At 46.3% G+C, this 18987-nt stretch overlaps 1 protein-coding gene across 1 annotated transcript; it reads right to left on the reverse strand.

Moving 5' to 3' along the window:
• Positions 1-1577: 1577 nt before the first annotated feature.
• On the reverse strand, positions 1578-18348 carry LOC136673739 (retinal-specific phospholipid-transporting ATPase ABCA4-like). The gene is made up of 7 exons (XM_066649425.1): positions 18328-18348; positions 17128-17221; positions 13889-14030; positions 13118-13245; positions 5769-5896; positions 3924-4121; positions 1578-1691 (listed from the first exon to the last, which is right to left on the reverse strand). Exons 3-7 carry the CDS (start codon positions 14008-14010, stop codon positions 1578-1580), a joined length of 690 nt encoding a protein of 229 aa, XP_066505522.1. The 5' UTR covers positions 14011-14030; positions 17128-17221; positions 18328-18348.
• Positions 18349-18987: the final 639 nt, after the last annotated feature.

The raw sequence follows: 18987 nt of genomic DNA on the forward strand, positions 1-18987 counted from the left end.
TCGCAAAAATAAATCTCCGCTTTAAAATGCAAATGCACAAAAGGGCGATGGAAAAGGGTTTTTCCAATAAACGATGTTTCAGCAGGTTCAGTTCGGACACAGCGCCCCCCAGAGGCTTGGAGTGACACTGCAACCACAGGCTTTCAACAGACTTCTCCTCGTCTAACCTCTATGTACTTCAGGACCCACAGACGCCCACAGTGAGACTTCAGGAAACCGCACAGACGCCCCAATAGATAAACATTACGTCACGTTTTTTATTTTAATATAAAGTAGGTTTTGATACAAACGACTTTACTCGTTCAAATCGATCAAAGCATAAACCCACTCAGATCTCTCGGGGCCGACGTCATCTGAAGTTCATTCTCAAACGTACAGTGGATGGAAACTCCTATTCGCATTTACTTCTTCCGTCATTTCTTTACCGTGTGTAACATTTGTGAAAGTTTTGGACAGAAACCCAGCTACTGTTCTAACTGCAAAAAACGAGAGCAAAATGACAACAGGACTCTGCCATCATGCAGCAATCTACGCCGATGTCCGAGTGTGATGCTGGGTGTCAGTACCTGTCATGTAAGTAGGGTAGTCCAAAACACACACACACATTCACACAAAGGGCCAGTGACTTTGTCAATCTGTCTGCTTCCAATTCCTCAACAAACATCAAGAACGGTTGCCAGATACCATAGAACGTCTTAGTAGAACCCTCCCTCATGAGCCGATACCTACTGGGGACACACCAAACATGGGGATGGCTCCACCGCTCTCCCAAACGTCCTTGAGAAGGTCCGAAAACAGACCGTCAAAACGATTTTAATTGTGGACATGTCCAGAACATCGGCAATGTGGGCTCTATACCAGTTTTGATGTTAGAGAATCTGATTTGGACCAGTGCAGGTGATGCACAGTCTTAAACTGAATAACAGTCTTGAGGCCTATTCACACTGAAGTCAGACACAGGTTTCGTCTCAGCGCTGGGAGAGGAAGAAGAAATGGATTCACTGAGTCAGAGTGATAATGAACTTAAAGATTTACTGTAAACACTGCAACTAAACGCCACACTGAATCCCCCCAGTCTCCAGAACGACACGGGAGTTCAGCTGTGTTTCTGAAGGTCACTGGGGGCGTTTGAGGCTCTGATCTGTGTGATGCTCCTCTCATTAAAAAAGTCATATTTGCTTTAACCGCCACATTTTTTATAGTCGGCGTGTTGCTTGTTCTGGTGCGAACAAAACGAGCTGTTCACCCAGCGCCTTGCTGCTCATTTGTTTGGTTTGCCACCATTGACTTATCAATGGTGAATATTGACTTATCTTTGCTGTTTCGGATCACTTAAGGTGGAAATGTCTCCAAACTCAGGAGACGGCTAACTGCGTTAGCGACAGTGCTACAAACTAAACACCTGCAGTTACACATGAGTTTCTGTGGTAATTCAAACAGTGAATAAACACTTACAGATGAGTTACACTTCAGCTGCTTACCAACAACAGTCGTTATTTTCATCAAACACACCATTCCACCTTAAAGGACTTGAAGCTTAGACCTGCGTTCACCCACAATCGTAGACTTCTACATCTTTAAATCTTTAAAACTGTGAATCCTGGATTAACCCTCTCCTCCTCGACTGAGAGAATGCAGTACTCAGGCGCTTTGCTGGGTTGGAGCGCCCTGTATCTCCACTCGGAGATGACCTGCCGAACCCACAATCTCACACCTATCTTAAACATGTCCCAGCTGGACAGAACAGAGTGGACTCATTCTTATCACCTTCTTTCTCCTTCTCTCTGGGTCTCAGTCTGTCTCGGTTTCCCTCCTCTCAGTCTTTCTATCGCCATCGTGTTAAAAGCAAGTCACCTTTCGAGAAACAAAAGACTTCTGGAACTTTCCTGAAGCTCCTGAAGAAGTTTCTGCTTTGAACTTTCTTAACCGTGACCATTCTGGAAATCAACACGAGGGTAAACAGCTCCATCACTTCACTTTTTCTTGGTGCTATTTTACAGTTCACTGAACGATCCTTGGGCGGCACGGTGGAGCAGCAGGTAGTGTCGCAGTCACACAGCTCCAGGGGCCTGGAGGTTGTGGGTTCGATTCCCGCTCCGGGTGACTGTCTGTGAGGAGTTGGTGTGTTCTCTCCGTGTCCGCGGGGGTTTCCTCCGGGTGCTCCGGTTTCCTCCCACAGTCCAGAAACACACGTTGGATTGGCGACTCGTAGGTGTGAGTGTGTGAGTGAATGTGTGTGTCTCTGTGTTGCCCTGTGAAGGACTGGCGTCCCCTCCAGGGTGTATTCCCGCCTTGCGCCCGATGATTCCAGGTAGGCTCTGGACCCCCCGCGACCCTAAATTGGATAAGGGTTACAGATAATGGATGGATGGATGAACGATCCTTAAAAAGCGCAGATGAAGAGGTTCTGCAAAATAGTAGCCACTCTGTAACTGGAACCGACAAGGTTCTACTAACTACAGCCCAAGCAATGGTAATGATATCAGTCCTGGGTTCTTGAGGAGGTCCCTCAAACCTAAAAGCTCCTTGGTTTCTGAAAGAGTTCTTCATTCGTAAGAAAATATTTCCTCGGCTGCACTGATTTCAAAGGAATCTCCTGAAGAATAAAGGCCCCTAGCGCCGCATTCACGCTGCAGTGAGGCAGTTCTCTTTTTGCCTCTCGTTCGTTTCTGTAAAGGCCGGCAGCAGTGAAGAGCAGGAGATTGTGGCGAATTGTGAGTGAAGGCGAAGAAGGCGGGGAGAGCAATGGGAAGTTGAGCTATTCTCTATTTTTTGTACATTAATGAGAAGTGAGTTGACAAGTGCCACGCTCCAAACATTTCCACGCATCTCACGTCCTCTTCTGCAACTCCGAACAAACTTGCTCCAGGACTCGGTTACATTTTAGCAACACTTCCCAAAGTGTCCAGCAGTTTGTGAAGCAGGTGTCGCTGAAAATTAATGAAGAGGAACAGTTCCTGGTTTTTAAAGATGTTCTTGTAAAAATACAGCTACAAATTTCAGCTAGAATTTGTGAAAAAAAAAAACATCCTGAAGAGGAAAGAACTCTAAAAATCCCTGAGCTTCTGGGGAAGGTTTCAAGAGTCTGAGAAGGTCAGTAGAAACCAGACACATGTCTTTGGAATTTATGAAAAACGGTTCCTGAAAATATCAAGTGTACTGAGAAGACTTCTACCTTAAAGGGAACGTCTGCAACTGTGGGGAAATGCAGCTCTAAACTTTTTAAGGTGGAACGGTGTGTTTGAGGTCTGTTGGTTTTTATTCACTGAGACACCACAGAAGCTCATGTGTAACTCGAGTTGTTTAGTTTTGTAGCACTGTCGCTAACGCAGTTAGCCGTCTCCTGAGTTTGGAGACATTCCCACCTTAAGTGATTCCAAACATCAAAAAAGAAATCTATATTAACCCCCTACTGAGCAGGAATAGAGCAGTATCCCCATCTCAGTTCATGCTTTTCAACATTTGGTGTTCTCTTCTGAAATTTATAAAAAGTGTTCTTCGCTTTTAATGAGCTCCTGAGTTTACTCCCGAAAAGAAAAAGCAAGATCCCGAATTATTGAAAATGTTGTGGTTCTGGGGATTATTTTTGCAGTTGAACACTCTTATAGCATCTCTCTCTCTCTCTCTCTCTCTCTCTCTCTCTCTCTCTCTCTCTCTCTCTCTCTCTCTCATAATCTGTTTCCAATCTATTCCTCAGTAGCCTCAGAGCTTTAGAAGCTCAAATTGCCTTTCTTGTTTTTCAAGGAATACCTTGTCTTATCATTTGGTTAGTTGACACACACACACACACACACACACACACACACACACACATAAGGGTGAACTGCTCAGTGATTTAAACACGCTGTCTTCTAGTAGAAGGCAGGTGTTGCTGATAAAGCGTCCAGTGTGGGAACTGTAATGTGTGTCTGAGGTTTACTCACTGCAGCAGCCAGTTTTCTGTTGTCCAGATTTTGGATGAGAGCGTCTCTGGTTTGGAGAAGCTGATTGGGTGTCAGGGAGCATGTGATGTTGAGGAATTCCTGTTTCTGATTGGTTGAGTTGAACTCCAGGTAGCGCTCGACGGAGGTGGAGCTACACAGTGCAGAGTGAAGGTTGTTCTCAGTGGCGAGCGCAGGTAACTACAGAAAACAGTGAGAAATTCCAGTGTTCATCATTCATTCATTTATTGTCTGCAGCCCTTATCCAGTTCAGGGTCATGGTGGGTCTGGAACCTACCCAGAATCACTGGGTGCAAGGCAGGAACAGGGGGCGCCAGTCCTTAGATGTAAATATTAATAATAACAAACATAATAACAATATTTCTAACTAAAATATTTTGTTTTCAAAATATGAATAAAACAATGATAAATACAAAAAATAAACAAATTGGAGCCCTGGAGGGGGCCCCAGTCCTTCACAGGGCAACACACACTCACACATTCACTTTACGGACACTTTTGAGTCTCCAATCCATCTACCAACGTGTGTTTTTGGACTGTGGGAGGAAACCGGTGAACCCGGAGGAAACCCACACAGACACAGAGAGAACACACCACACTCCTCACAGACAGTCTCCCGGAGGAAACCCACGCAGACACAGAGAGAACACACCACACTCCTCACAGACAGTCACCTGGAGGAAACCCACGCAGACACAGGGAGAACACACCACACTCCTCACAGACAGTCACCTGGAAGAAACCCACACAGACACAGGGAGAACACACCACACTCCTCACAAACAGTCACCCAGAGCGGGACTCGAACCCACAACCTCCAGGCCCCTGCAGCTGTAACAGAGACACTACCTGCTGCACCACAGTGCTTAAAAAAACAACAATAAACTAAATTAAATAATGTTTATAATAATGATGATAATAATAGGCTAAACACAGCTTGACACGACATTGCAACAATCACACAACTACGACGGACTAGAGAGCTTCTGCTGCATTAGAGACGAGTGCACTGTAGATGTGGGATGTGCTGCCTCTGGTGTCGAGGTAGTTGAACTACAACAACAGACAGCCAAACTGCTGAAAACGCCTACTGAAACTTTAAGTGTCACTAATGTCTAAAGCAGCACGTTTACACACATGACACTACAAGACATGGTGTGTATAAACAACACATACAATTCAAGCATGTGACAATGACAGCTTTCAGGATTTTAAAGCCCTGGAGAGCCCTCTACGCCCGACAGAGAGCACTCAAACACTCCGGCACTCACGGCATCTGTCTCCTGCAACCATCACACATCAATTTGTCGCGTAGAGCCGAGATGATCTGACATTTTCTGCCCTTTAAACGGCTGGTTGTTCTGAAAATACCTGAAGAGGAATGATACGTCCGTGGATCATAACGGCGCTTTGAACTCCTCCAGCCGATGTGTGCCGCACGGACTGAACAGGAAATGAAAACCCTAACACCCTAAAAGCCCAAAAAGTCCCCGCTTCGAGTTTAAAACCAGAACCAGAATCTCATTACCCCGCCTCCTGAAAACTAACCCCACCCAAACAGCAGGAGGGGACTGGCCTTGACAACATTACAGTGTAGAAATAGGAGATGGAAAATTCATTTTAAAGAACTGCTCAAAGTTTCTAAGCTTATAGGTTTCTAAACTCTATCTTTCAATCAGTCTGTGTGTGTGTGTGTGTGTGTGTGAGTGTGTGTGTGTGTGTGTGAAAGAGAGAGAGAGAGAGAGAGAGAGAGAGAGAGAGAGAGAGAGAGAGAGAGAGAGAGAGAGAGAGAGAGGGTGTGTTTGTTGTGTGTTTACTGGAGTGTACCTGATTGAGTCGGACTCTCACACTTGTCAGTCTCTGGACTGTTTGTGTTGGCAGTGACAGGTTGCTCCTCAGGTACTCAGAGAACGTCTCATTATCTTTTAGCACGCTGCGCAATGGAATCGATCGACCTGCTCTCATGCACACACACACACACACACACACACACAGAGAAACAGAAACAGAGAACCACACATATAAGAGAACAATGTCAACATTATGTCAACAGCAGGTTTAATTAAACAGTGATTAGTTATATGTCGTCAATGTGCAAAGAAAAACATTTATCTCCAAAACAGGAACTTTACAGGAAAACACCTCCTTAACCTTCAATGGAAGTCAGTGCAAAAAGATTTAATTCAGAGTCATTTTGGAGCGTTTCTATTGGTCCATTCTTCATTAAATATTCACACAGTGTGAAGGACAGCTGCTGTGTTCAGATGATGCAGTAGGGGATAATTGGTGGCAGCACTGGCTTAGGGACTGAGGTGGATACACTGTGTGTGTGTGTATAAAGAGTGTGGTGTGTTCTCCCTGTGTCTGCGTGGGTTTCCTCCGGATGACTGTCTGTGAGGAGTGTGGTGTGTTCTCTCTGTGTCTGCGTGGGTTTCCTCCGGGTGACTGTCTGTGAGGAGTGTGGTGTGTTCTCTCTGTGTCTGCGTGGGTTTCCTCCGGGTGACTGTCTGTGAGGAGTGTGGTGTGTTCTCTCTGTGTCTGCGTGGGTTTCCTCTGGGTGACTATCTGTGAGGAGTGTGGTGTGTTCTCCCTGTGTCTGCGTGGGTTTCCTCCGGGTGACTGTCTGTGAGGAGTGTGGTGTGTTCTCCCTGTGTCTGTGTGGGTTTCCTCCAGGTGACTGTCTGTGAGGAGTGTGGTGTGTTCTCTCTGTGTCTGCATGGGTTTCCTCCGGGTGACTGTCTGTGAGGAGTGTGGTGTGTTCTCTCTGTGTCTGTGAGCCATTTCTATTCGTCCAAATAATCACACGGTTTAAGGAGCTATTTTTGTGGCTATAAAATCACACGAAGAAGAAGAAGACACACCTCTCCTCTCCACAGACACTGAAGACCTCACTGAGGGCTGTACTCACTCTCGGTCAAATCTGTCTTTAATGAAACCTGAAGTAAAAAGTCATCGAGGTTCAAAACGACTTGATAATTAGTTGCTAACCACATCTGCAGAATATAAGCCTTATCAAACATGTCTGACACGCGGAGTTAATATTCTCGCGCCGGTGGGGCTTCCTTTGTTTATTCTATCCAGGTTATTGTTCTCTGATACAATGCACTTGTCTGGAGAATGCTGGAGGTGTGTGTTGGTTGTGTTTAGCTGTGTGTGTGTGTGTGGTGAGTGGGTGGATGTGAATATTGAGATGGCCATTGAGGGAGATGCTGAGGCTTATTAAGCACATGTTATTCCTTTAAAGAGTTGTTGGGCTGTAATGAAACACACAGATTCAACCTCCTACGGCGACTCTCTCTCTCTCTCTCTCTCTCTCTCTCTCTCTCTCTCTCTCTCTCTCTCTCTCACACACACACACACACACACACACACACACAATCTTGTATTACTCTCTTTATGGGGAACGTCAATGCTCTAAACCAGAAACATATCAATTACAAACACTGCGTACATTTCCTCTGTTGAGTTTATCCCTGTCCTTAACTATGTTTACTGCGACTGCCAACTTCTTACTAAATAAAGTACTGTAAGTGCTGCTGAGTTTCCTCTTGTGTTTTCCAGCTGCTACAGATTTGTATGTGTTTAAGAGAGAGACTCTGATTGCAGCGGCAGCAGCCAGAGCACCACCAGCACCTGCAGATCCACTGAAGCTGTAAGGGTGTGGGTCAGTTCTTGGAAGGGAGACCTCCTCCTCCTCCTCCTCCTCCTAGTTAAGCTTGGGTGGTGCTGGAGGTGGTGATGGCACGTCCAACAGGGGGCGCTGTCCCTGTGGTCTGTGAGGATCCCAATGCCTGGCTGCAGTGACAGGGACACTGTACTGAATATCCTTCAGATTAAACAGAGGTCCTCTGTGAGGTCAGTAAAGACTCCCTAAGTGCTCTGGGGGCCTCTGTAGAAGTGGAACTATCAACATCACCATATGGTTAGACTCAATGCTTGTATCTCTAACTTGTCTGAGCTGAAGAGCAGCATTACGCATTAAATACCTTTACTCAGTGTGGCTTGGTGGAGTGTTAACTCACACAAGGACAGACTGAGGGTTCCTACATTCACTGGGACTTTAAATGAATGCATGTGAATGTGTGAGGACTGAGTATTGGGTTTTGTTCTCGTTGCCAATTGTGTCAAAAAAAAAAAAAAATAAGCAAACAACAAAGAGACATATTCAATTCCACACACACAATCTTGTATCTGTAAATTGTGGGGACTTTACATAGACTTCCATTCATATTTTGTAGAATTACCATTACTTTTCCTTAAGTACTACAAGCTTAACCTTAACCCTAAAACATATCTTCACCTTAAAATGTAATGATAGCATTGTGGGGACCAGCTGGTGCTCCACAATAGGAAGACAAGTCCCCACAATGTGATATATTCCTGGTACACACACACAAACACACGCCATGCTGAATGTTTATTAGGCATCTCTTTGTGCAGCTATTGTGTGACATAAACAAAAAGTTTGGTCCTTGTGGCTTTAAGTGTGTGTGTGTGTGTGTGGAAGAGAGAGTGTGAGCCTCCTCAGCATATGTTACAATCTTCATGGACATATTCAGTCCCCAAAACAAAGTAAAACAAAAACTGTATAAACACAAACACACACACATGCTCAAAGCTAATTAGGAATTTCTTTGTGCAACTGTTGTGCAAACACAATGAGCGCTCCTCATGGCTTTGTGTGCTGGTTTTCACTCACGCTGCGAGGACCAAATGTCTTGGCAGTGTCAGAATCTTCACCAGGAAAAATCAGTCCCCAGAAAGAAGACAATGAAGCTAACATTTGGTCCCGAAATGAAGCTAATGAGACATTTCTTTCTGCAACGTTTGTGCAAACGGAAACATGGGCCGCGTTGTTTACACACGGCTTTTCTTTGAGTTCCAGAAATCTCAGTATTACGCAGGACTAACGCACTGGAGGAATAACGACGGACCAATGGGGTGATGATGAATCACACTTCTGTCATTACAGCTCTTTAGAATTAGTTTATACATTCATTCATTCATCTTCTCTAACCACTTCATCCAGGTCGGGGTCGTAGTCCAGAGTCAAACCCGAAATCGCAGGCTACAAACAGAAACACGCCCTGGACAGAGCACTGCACACTCACTCACCCACTCCCACACACACTTACCCTGTCACTCACACACACACACTCACTCACACACACACACACACACACTTACACTCATCCAATCACCCACTCACTCACACACACACTCACACACACACTCAGCCTGTCACTCACTCACCCACACACACACTCACACTCATCCAATCACCCACTCACTCACACTCACCCTGTCACTCACACACCCTCACCCAGTCACTCACTCACTCACACACACACCCCTGTGCACAGTTTCACACACTCACCCTGTCACTCTCACACACACACACACACACACTCACCCAGTCACTCACTCACTCACACATACACTCACACTCACCCAGTCACTCACTCACTCACACACACATACACGCACCTGTACACAGTTTCACACACTCACCCAGTCACTCACTCACTCACACACACATACACGCACCTGTACACAGTTTCACACACTCAACCAGTCACTCACTCACTCACACACACACACACACACCTGTGCACAGTTTCAAACACTCACCCTGTCACTCACACACACTTACACCTGGAGACAGTTTCACACACTCAACCAGTCACTCACTCACTCAATCACACACACACACACACCTGTGCACAGTTTCACACACTCACCCTGTCACTCTCACACACACACACACACACACACTCACCCAGTCACTCACTCACTCACACATACACTCACACTCACCCAGTCACTCACTCACTCACACACACATACATGCACCTGTACACAGTTTCACACACTCACCCAGTCACTCACTCACTCACTCACACACACATACACACACCTGTACACAGTTTCAAACACTCAACCAGTCACTCACTCACTCACACACACACACACACGCCTGTGCACAGTTTCAAACACTCACCCTGACACTCACACACACTTACACCTGGAGACAGTTTCACACACTCACCCAGTAACTCTCACACTCACATACACGCACCTGTACACAGTTTCACACACTCAACCAGTCACTCACTCACTCAATCACACACACACACACACACACACACACACACACACACACACACACCTGTGCACAGTTTCAAACACTCACCCTGTCACTCACACACACTTACACCTGGAGACAGTTTCACACACTCACCCAGTAACTCTCACACTCACACCTGGAGACAGTTTCACACACTCACCCAGGCACTCACACACACACACACACACACCTGGGGACAATGTCACACACTCACCTAATCACTCACACCTGAAGACAGTTTCACATACTCACCCTGTCACTCACACACACTCACACCTGGAGACAGTTTCATACACTCACCATTCACTCACTCACACACTCACACCTTAAGACAGTTTCACACACTCACCCAGGCACTCACACACACACACACCAGGGGACAGTGTCACACACTCGTCTAATCACTCACACTCAGACTTGTGGACAGTTTTACTCATTCACACACTCACTCTTTCATCAGAACTTTCATCAATAGTGTTTCTAGCACCACAGGATCCTCCAGAACAGTTTGCTGCGCCTGTATTCGAGTGTAGCTCCACTCCGCCCTGGAAGCCAATTAAGCTTTTTCATTTCACATCTAATCCACCCTCGGCGTACACAGCGTGTGTAATTGAAAACAAGCCGGAGAGATGGATGTCTCTGACAGATTTGCAGATAAACGCATTTCGGCTCCAGCACACGAGATCTGCGCTGGGCTCTGGCTGTCGAAAATGTCACCTGGCTGAAGTAATCACACACACACACACACACACACACACACACAGAGCAGCGCTAATTAGAGCTGCACTATGAGACAGGGAAAGGCCGCTACCGGACGTGGTGGTGGCGTAATTAGTGTTTGCATTACTGCAGATAATATCCCCAGCTCCATTATCATCAGAACAGTTCTATCAGCTAGAACGAACACGAGGTCGACATGTCTTTCCCCTACACACACACACACACACACACACACACACACAGTCTCACTGTGGCCTCTGTCTGAACTGTTTGGAGCTAGATTGAAGCCGTCACCTCAGCCTTTAATCATTCACTCAAGCCGGCACAGCATCGCCTCCCTGTGATTGGTCGCCTCTTTTCAGCACCACCCTCCCATTGGACGGTTCCCCGTCGCAGACACCGGCGCTCGTTAATTATGCGCTCTCAGATCTCCTGATGAATTTAATCTTGTAAATTACGAGCTCACGACCTCCAGAATGCAAATCCAACCTGGAGTGCTTGCCGGGAGTCCAACAATGCAGACCCCTTTCCGCCCGTTCGCAAATGAGGTCTCTGAGAAATCTGAATATCATTAGACTAAATTAGCCTAACGAACACAGCAGAACAGAAGGATAAACGGTCTGCCACTCCAGATCAAAAATGACTCCATAAATTAGCCCTCCGAGGGCCGGGGTGGGGGTCTATCTCTCTCTCTCTCTCTCTGGACTGTGGTCCTAGACACAGAGGGCTGCCGGGACGAATGTTGGCCACTTCACACGATGACATCCTGCACCAGCGTGACTCAGCAGAAACACTGTGCTCCTGGACGAGAGGGAATCTGAACTCACTCACCACTCTATTACAACCACTAACCATGTACGTCCACACACTGGCCACTTTATCAGAAACACCCCTCCTCTACTGACATTCACTGGCCACTTTATCAGAACCCCCCCCCCCACTGTCACTTACTGGCCACTTCATCGGAAACACCCCCCTTCTAATGACACTCACTGGCCACTTTTTCAAAAGAAAGGGGGTGTCAGTGTCAGTAGAGGGGAGTGTTTCTGATAAAGTGGCCAGTGAGTGTCAGTAGAGGGGGGGTGTTTCTGATAAAGTGTTCAGTAAGTGACAGTAGAAGGGGGGTGTTTCTGATAAAGTGGCGAGTGAGTGTCAGTAGAAGGGGGGTGTTTCTGATAAAGTGGCCAGTGAGTGTCAGTAGAAGGGGGGTGTTTCTGATAAAGTGGCCAGTGAGTGTCAGTAGAAGGGGGGTGTTTCTGATAAAGTGGCCAGTGAGTGTCAGTAGAAGGGGGGTGTTTCTGATAAAGTGGCCAGCTGGTGTCAGCAGAAGGGGGGTGTTTCTGATAAAGTGGCCAGTGAGTGTCAGTAGAAGGGGGTGTTTCTGATAAAGTGGCCAGTGTGTGTCAGTAGAAGGGGGGTGTTTCTGATAAAGTGGCCAGTGAGTGTCAGTAGAAGGGGGTGTTTCTGATAAAGTGGCCAGTGAGTGTCAGTAGAAGGGGGTGTTTCTGATAAAGTGGCCAGTGAGTGTCAGTAGAAGAGGGATGTTTCTGATAAAGTGGCCAGTGAGTGTCAGTAGAAGAGGGTGTGTTTCTGATAAAGTGGCCAGTGAGTGTCAGTAGAAGGGGGTGTTTCTGATAAAGTGGCCAGTGAGTGTCAGTAGAAGAGGGTGTTTCTGATAAAGTGGCCAGTGAGTGTCAGTAGGAGGGGGGTGTTTCTGATAAAGTGGCCAGTGAGTGTCAGTAGAGGGGGGTGTTTCTGATAAAGTGGCCAGTGAGTGTCAGTAGAGGGGGGTGTTTCTGATAAAGTGGCATGTGTGTGTCAGTAGAGGGGGGTGTTTCTGATAAAGTGGCCAGTGAGTGTCAGTAGAAGGGGGTGTTTCTGATAAAGTGGCCAGTGAGTGTCAATAGAAGGGGGTCTTTCTAATAAAGTGTGTCTCTGAGTGAAATCATTTCCTCTGTTTATTGTTTGTTTATTGTTGTGTATCCAATGCTGAAGTTGACAGACAGATTTCACGCGCTCTGAAACAGACAGAGGCTGATTTCTGGTCTATAGCCAGAGAGTGATGTAAGCGTTCTGTGGTTGTCGAAGCTAATAAGTCACAGCCGAAATACGTGAGATGGATTTTACGGGAAAGTTTTGTCCAGCAATGACAAAAGCCTTTGGCCACAATGTTTCTTCTTTCATCTTCTCGCATAAAGGGAAAAATCCGTTAAATGTAGAGCTTTGATACTGAATTCATGAACAGGACGCTTTTATAGAGGACATGCCTTCCTGTGAAATTGCCCTGCTGTCGTCTAGAATGAAAATCCAGTGCCTTTCTCTTCCTTACCATTGGCTGCATTGGACTTCTGAAGGATTGATGCCCATTGGTTGATGTCAGTGGAAAGGAGTTTGAGGTTGGAGAAGAGGGTGGAGTCAGCCAGGACGGACTGGATCTCAATCAAGGCCTTGGCAACACTGAAAATTAAGATAAATAAGAGAACAAACAACAAACAATCAACAACTGTGTTAAGACTACCAAAAAGCTTGCAAGTTCTAGAGATCTAGTTTTTTTTTATCCCTGAGTCCCAAAGTGACTCCTCCCTGAGTCCCAAAGCGACTCCTCCCTGAGTCCCAAAGCGACTCCTCCCTGAGTCCCAAAGCGACTCCTCCCTGAGTCCCAAAGCGACTCCTCCCTGAGTCCCAAAGCGACTCCTACCTGAGTCCCAAAGCGACTCCTACCTGAGTCCCAAAGCGACTCCTACCTGAGTCCCAAAGCGACTCCTCCCTGAGTCCCAAACCGACTCCTCCCTGAGTCCCAAACCGACTCCTCCCTGAGTCCCAAACCGACTCCTCCCTGAGTCCCAAACCGACTCCTACCTGAGTCCCAAACCGACTCCTCCCTGAGTCCCAAACCGACTCCTCCCTGAATCCCAAACCGACTCCTCCCTGAATCCCAAACCGACTCCTCCCTGAATCCCAAACCGACTCCTCCCTGAATCCCAAACCGACTCCTCCCTGAATCCCAAACCGACTTCTCCCTGAATCCCAAGCCAAGTTTAATGTCTGAACCTTGGTGTAACATTCAGTAGCTGAGATTTGAGAAAGCCCTCACACTCACATGGAGCTGTTGAAGTTGTTAACCTGTCCGGGGGTTTCTCCAGGTGTCGGCTCACTGAGGCACGGGTTCTGGATGTTGCACACCATGCCTTGTAACCACGGCACCACTCCTGCCGAAGGCATGGGCTTGTTGGGGTAATGACCTGTGGTAGAAGATGAACATTGATACTTAGGAGGATATTCTCCCAACATTAATTGTTTTAAACACACCAGAAATACTAGCGCCGCTCTGTAGCAGCTCTGCACCAGTCTGCAGTGATATCAGAGGAGCTGCTGGACTTTAGTTACATTTAGGGCCTCATTCTCCTTCACAAGAGTTCCACAATCAGAGATTACCCCACTCTCCTCACTCTTCTGTGACATGGAGCTCAGTTCTCATTTAGCACCTTCTTCTGTGGACCTTTCAGTTTCACCTTAAATCTTAATATAATTGCTTTTTGAACTGGAAACCTACAACTAAATGCGAGACATCAGCTGCTGCTCGTGCTGTTTTCTGCTTGTTCTGAAGTAAAGGACCTAAAACTACATTGAACTCAGATAATACACCGGGGATCATAGAGTTTAAAGGTGTTTTGGGCACTGCACAGCAGACTAATGTAAACTAAGCAGAAAAAAAGCATGAGATTCGTGTTTTCCCACCCTCCTCCAAAACTTACATAGTGCAGTTTCTGCAGTGCAGAGCATGGACTAACAACAGTAGAGGCTCTATTCTCCATATTACAGCTCAGTGGAACATCAGAATGATTCTGAAGCTCTAATGTTAAGTTAAAAATACAGCCTTTAAATGCAGAGAATATATTATTCCTAAAGGATAAAAAGAAGTTGTAAAAAAGACCAGAGCATATTACATTTTGTCCTTCTCCTTCAGCAAGATCACAGAATCCCCATGGCAGTGAAATATCATCATTATGAGCAGCAGTGTCTGTGTAGTATAAATATGATTATAAATACTGAGCTAATTAGCTTATTAGTTTACTGCGCAAAAACATTTCCACATTCGAAGACCTGTCTTTTCAAAAAAGGTCTGACCTGAGAACATTTTTCTGCCTGTTGCCGTTACTCAGCTTAAAAACTAAGTGTGTCACCTCATTCAGAACAACTTCGCTGTTAAAGGGCTGTCAGATGGTTCTCAAAATACAATGTGGTTTTCTTGTTTGTTTACGGTCAGGCAGTTTCTTCCCTGTGGCATCTGTGGTGTGATGTAAAGTAATGAATCAACACCCCTGGATCTTTCTGGAATCTGCAGTGCATGCTAACACCTTCAAATGGACATTTTATCTCATTTAAATATTCGTTTTGTAATTGATTCTACAGACGTTTCATGGCCGTGTGTTATGTTGCCAGCTCTGTTGGACACTGACACATAAAGCCATTTACACCTGGCTCCTACGAGTCGGGAACCTGTGTTTGGATTGGATTTTGGGAGCTGGTTTTGACTTAGTTGATCAGGACTAAAATTACTTTATTGATATGAATGAGGTATTATTTATTACTAAATTTCATAAACAATAGCTTAAAAGATTTGTTACATTTAAAAACATTTTAACATTCAAATTATGGAAGAAAGGGCGGCACTGTGGCGCTGCAGGTGCCTGGAGGTCTGGAGGTTGTGGGTTTGATTCTCGCTTCAGGTGACTGTCTGTGAGGAGTGTGGTGTGTTCTCTCTGTGTCTGCGTGGGTTTCCTCTGGGTGACTGTCTGTGAGGAGTGTGGTGTGTTCTCTCTGTGCCAGTGTGGGTTTCCTCCGGGTGACTGTCTGTGAGGAGTGTGGTGTGTTCTCTCTGTGCCTGTGAGGGTTTCCTCCGGGTGACTGTCTGTGAGGAGTGTGGTGTGTTCTCCCTGTGTCTGTGTGGGTTTCCTCTGGGTGACTGTCTGTGAGGAGTGTGGTGTGTTCTCCCTGTGTCTGCGTGGGTTTCCTCCGGGTGACTGTCTGTGAGGAGTGTGGTGTGTTCTCTCTGTGTCTGCGTGGGTTTCCTCCGGGTGACTGTCTGTGAGGAGTGCGGTGTGTTCTCCCTGTGTCTGCGTGGGTTTCCTCCGGGTGACTGTCTGTGAGGAGTGTGGTGTGTTCTCCCTGTGTCTGCGTGGGTTTCCTCCGGGTGACTGACTGTGAGGAGTGTGGTGTGTTCTCCCTGTGTCTGCGTGGGTTTCCTCCGGGTGACTGACTGTGAGGAGTGTGGTGTGTTCTCCCTGTGTCTGCGTGGGTTTCCTCTGGGTGCTCCGGTTTCCTCCCACAGTCCAAAAACACACGTTGGTAGGTGGATTGGCGACTCAAAAGTGACCGTAGGTGTGAGTGTGTGAGTGAATGTGTGTGTGTGTCTGTGTTGCCCTGTGAAGGACTGGCGCCCCCTCCAGGGTGTATTCCCACCTTGCGCCCAATGATTCCAGGTAGGCTCTGGACCCACCGCGACCCTGAACTGGATAAGGGTTACAGATAATGAATGAATGAATGAATTATGGAAGAAAAATGGCCACCATTTTGTTGTCATTTATCAGTGAATCACATGATTATTTAGTTTTTATTGATTGACAAAAAAGTGCATATTTATTTAGATCTCTGTCTTGTTTTCATTGAGAAAAAAGGTGGTCAACAATTTTCATCATAGTTGCCTTTAACTAAATTAACACTGTTGCAGTCTTTTTTATGAGACGGAAATTAAGGATTTACTTCCACTTCCACAGCCCTTTAGAGACTCAAAGCTCATTGTTTGGGACATTAGTGAGTCGCCCACCACCAAAGTGTATCATCCAACTGAACGATGTGAACACAGCCGAACTGCGCCACTGCACTCGCCGTACATCGGGTATTTAATGCACCACATGCACTTCCGTACTTCCCCAAACTGGTCAAACGTACACACTGTAGCTTTAATGTCAACGCCAGACACTGATGCTCCGCCCTCTGGTTTAGGGCTAATGTGGTTGACGTGATTAAGGAATGACTCCAAATTGTCTGTGAGAGAACGCTGAATCAATGAGCTTGTTTTTAAGTTAAGCAGTTTTTAAGGCAAATAGGTTCAGATGTAACACAGGTGTGTGACAGAGTCCAAATCCACATTCTGCCTCACCTGTGCTTCTCTGTGCATATGTACACTTTGTTAATTAGGCAGAATTTATAGGACGTTAATTGTATTCAGGCATTATTAATGTTTTGTTTACACACCTGCAATCATAGCATCTAAAGCATTATGTAAATGAGGTTTGCAGTATTCTCAGAAGTGGGGAGAAGCCGAGATGTACTTACACTGGCCTTTGTAGACGGGTTGGGTGGTGGATCTCACCCACACCAAGATGAAGAAGAGAAACAGAGGCCACACCAGCTCAATTACCAGCCGCAGCTGAGAGAGAGAGAGAGAGAGAGAGAGAGAGAGAGAGAGAGAGAGAGAGAAATTAATAGAGTCCTTTTTTACAGCACCACACTGTTCTCTCTAAAATAGCTACAAATACCTTTTAAAACTGACAAGAGAAAAAATATGTTCAGAGACAGCCATTCTGAGCCAGCAGCAATTTGTCTCTGCTTTCTGGTTTGTCTCTACTTCCCTCCATCTGGTACACACGTGTGTATGTGTGACAGGGTGAGTGTGTGTGTGTGTGTGTGTGTGTGTGTGAGAGAGAGAGAGAGAGAGAGAGAGAGAAAGAGTGAGAGAGTGTGACTGGGTGAGTGTGTGTGTGTGTGTGTGTGAGAGAGAGAGAGAGAGAGAGAGAGAGAGAGAGAGAGAGAGTGACTGGGTGAGTGTGTGTAATTGCCCACAGGTGTGTGTGTGTGTGTGTGTGTGTGTGTGTGTGTGTGTGTGAGAGAGAGAGAGAGAGAGAGAGAGAGAGAGAGAGAGAGAGAGAGAGACAGTGACAGGGTGAGTGCGTGTGATAGTGACTGGGTGAGTATGTGAGTGACAGTGTGAGTGTGTGAAACTGTCCACAGCTGTGCGTGTGTGTGTATGTATGTGTGTGTGCGCGCATGTGTGTGTGAGAGAGAGTGACTGGGTGAGTGTGTGAGTGACAGGGTGAGTGTGTGTGTGTGATAGAGTGACTGAGTGTGTGTGAATCTGTTCACAGGTGTGTGTGTGTGTGTGTGAGTATGTGAGTGACAGGGTGAGTGTGTGTGAGAAATTGCCCACAGGTGTCTGTGTGTGTGTGAATGCGTGAGTGACAGGGTGAGTGTGAGAGAGAGAGAGAGAGAGAGAGAGAGAGAGTGACTGGGAGAGTGTATGAAATTGCCCACGTGTGTGTGAGTGACAGGGTGAGTGTGTGTGTGTGATAGAGTGACTGGGTGTGTGTGAATCTGTTCACAGGTTTGTGTGTGTGAGTGTGTGAGTGTCTGTGTGTGAGAAATTGCCCACAGATGTGTGTGTGTGTGAGACAGAGACAGAGGCTGTATTCTCCCTGTTGCAGCTCAGTGGAGGATCACAGTGAATTTGAAGCTGTTACTTTAAGGTAAAAATACTACCTTAAAAATGAGAAAATCAGGTATTCCTCATGTATCCTGCCAGTCATTGGACTTTTACCAGCTACTGCAATTACTCTATATAAAACAGTCCAGTCTAATAAGGGTCTCCGCATCTGTAACAGAGACAAATCAGGAGCCGCACACCTGCAGACGCTCTACAGCCGTGATTAAGCTGCTACACGAGACCTTCCACCTCAGAAGCCGTCCTCTGAAGCAATCAGAGCCCAAGCTTTAATTGGTAAACAAGCCGCAGCGTGAGGTGATCTGGCAATGATCTAGTGATCAGTGTTTACTGCAGTAGAACCTCCCCCACCTCAATCCCTCCCTTCCCCAGGGGTCCGACGCCGCTTTCCAGAAACCAGAGTTATTATTCATGTCGAGGGCGAGACTGTGGATAAACAGCGGGAGAGAGACTTTTCTGGGCGTTTAACCCATTAATGCTGAGGCAAATTTAATGATATGATTTAATGAATCTTATGTTATATAAAGTAAACTAAATATTTAATTCTATAATCACAGACAGGAACATACTTCCCACATGTTGATGTTCTGAATATGTGCGCCGGCTTTCACCCTGCAGCCAACAGTAAAAACAGCAGCATTGTGCCTCTTTTACACAGTGATACACAACACAGGCAGCTCCAATTCCACAAGTTAATC

Source organism: Hoplias malabaricus, chromosome 2, assembly GCF_029633855.1.
Source record: "Hoplias malabaricus isolate fHopMal1 chromosome 2, fHopMal1.hap1, whole genome shotgun sequence".
In the NCBI taxonomy this organism is placed as follows: Eukaryota; Metazoa; Chordata; class Actinopteri; order Characiformes; family Erythrinidae; genus Hoplias; species Hoplias malabaricus.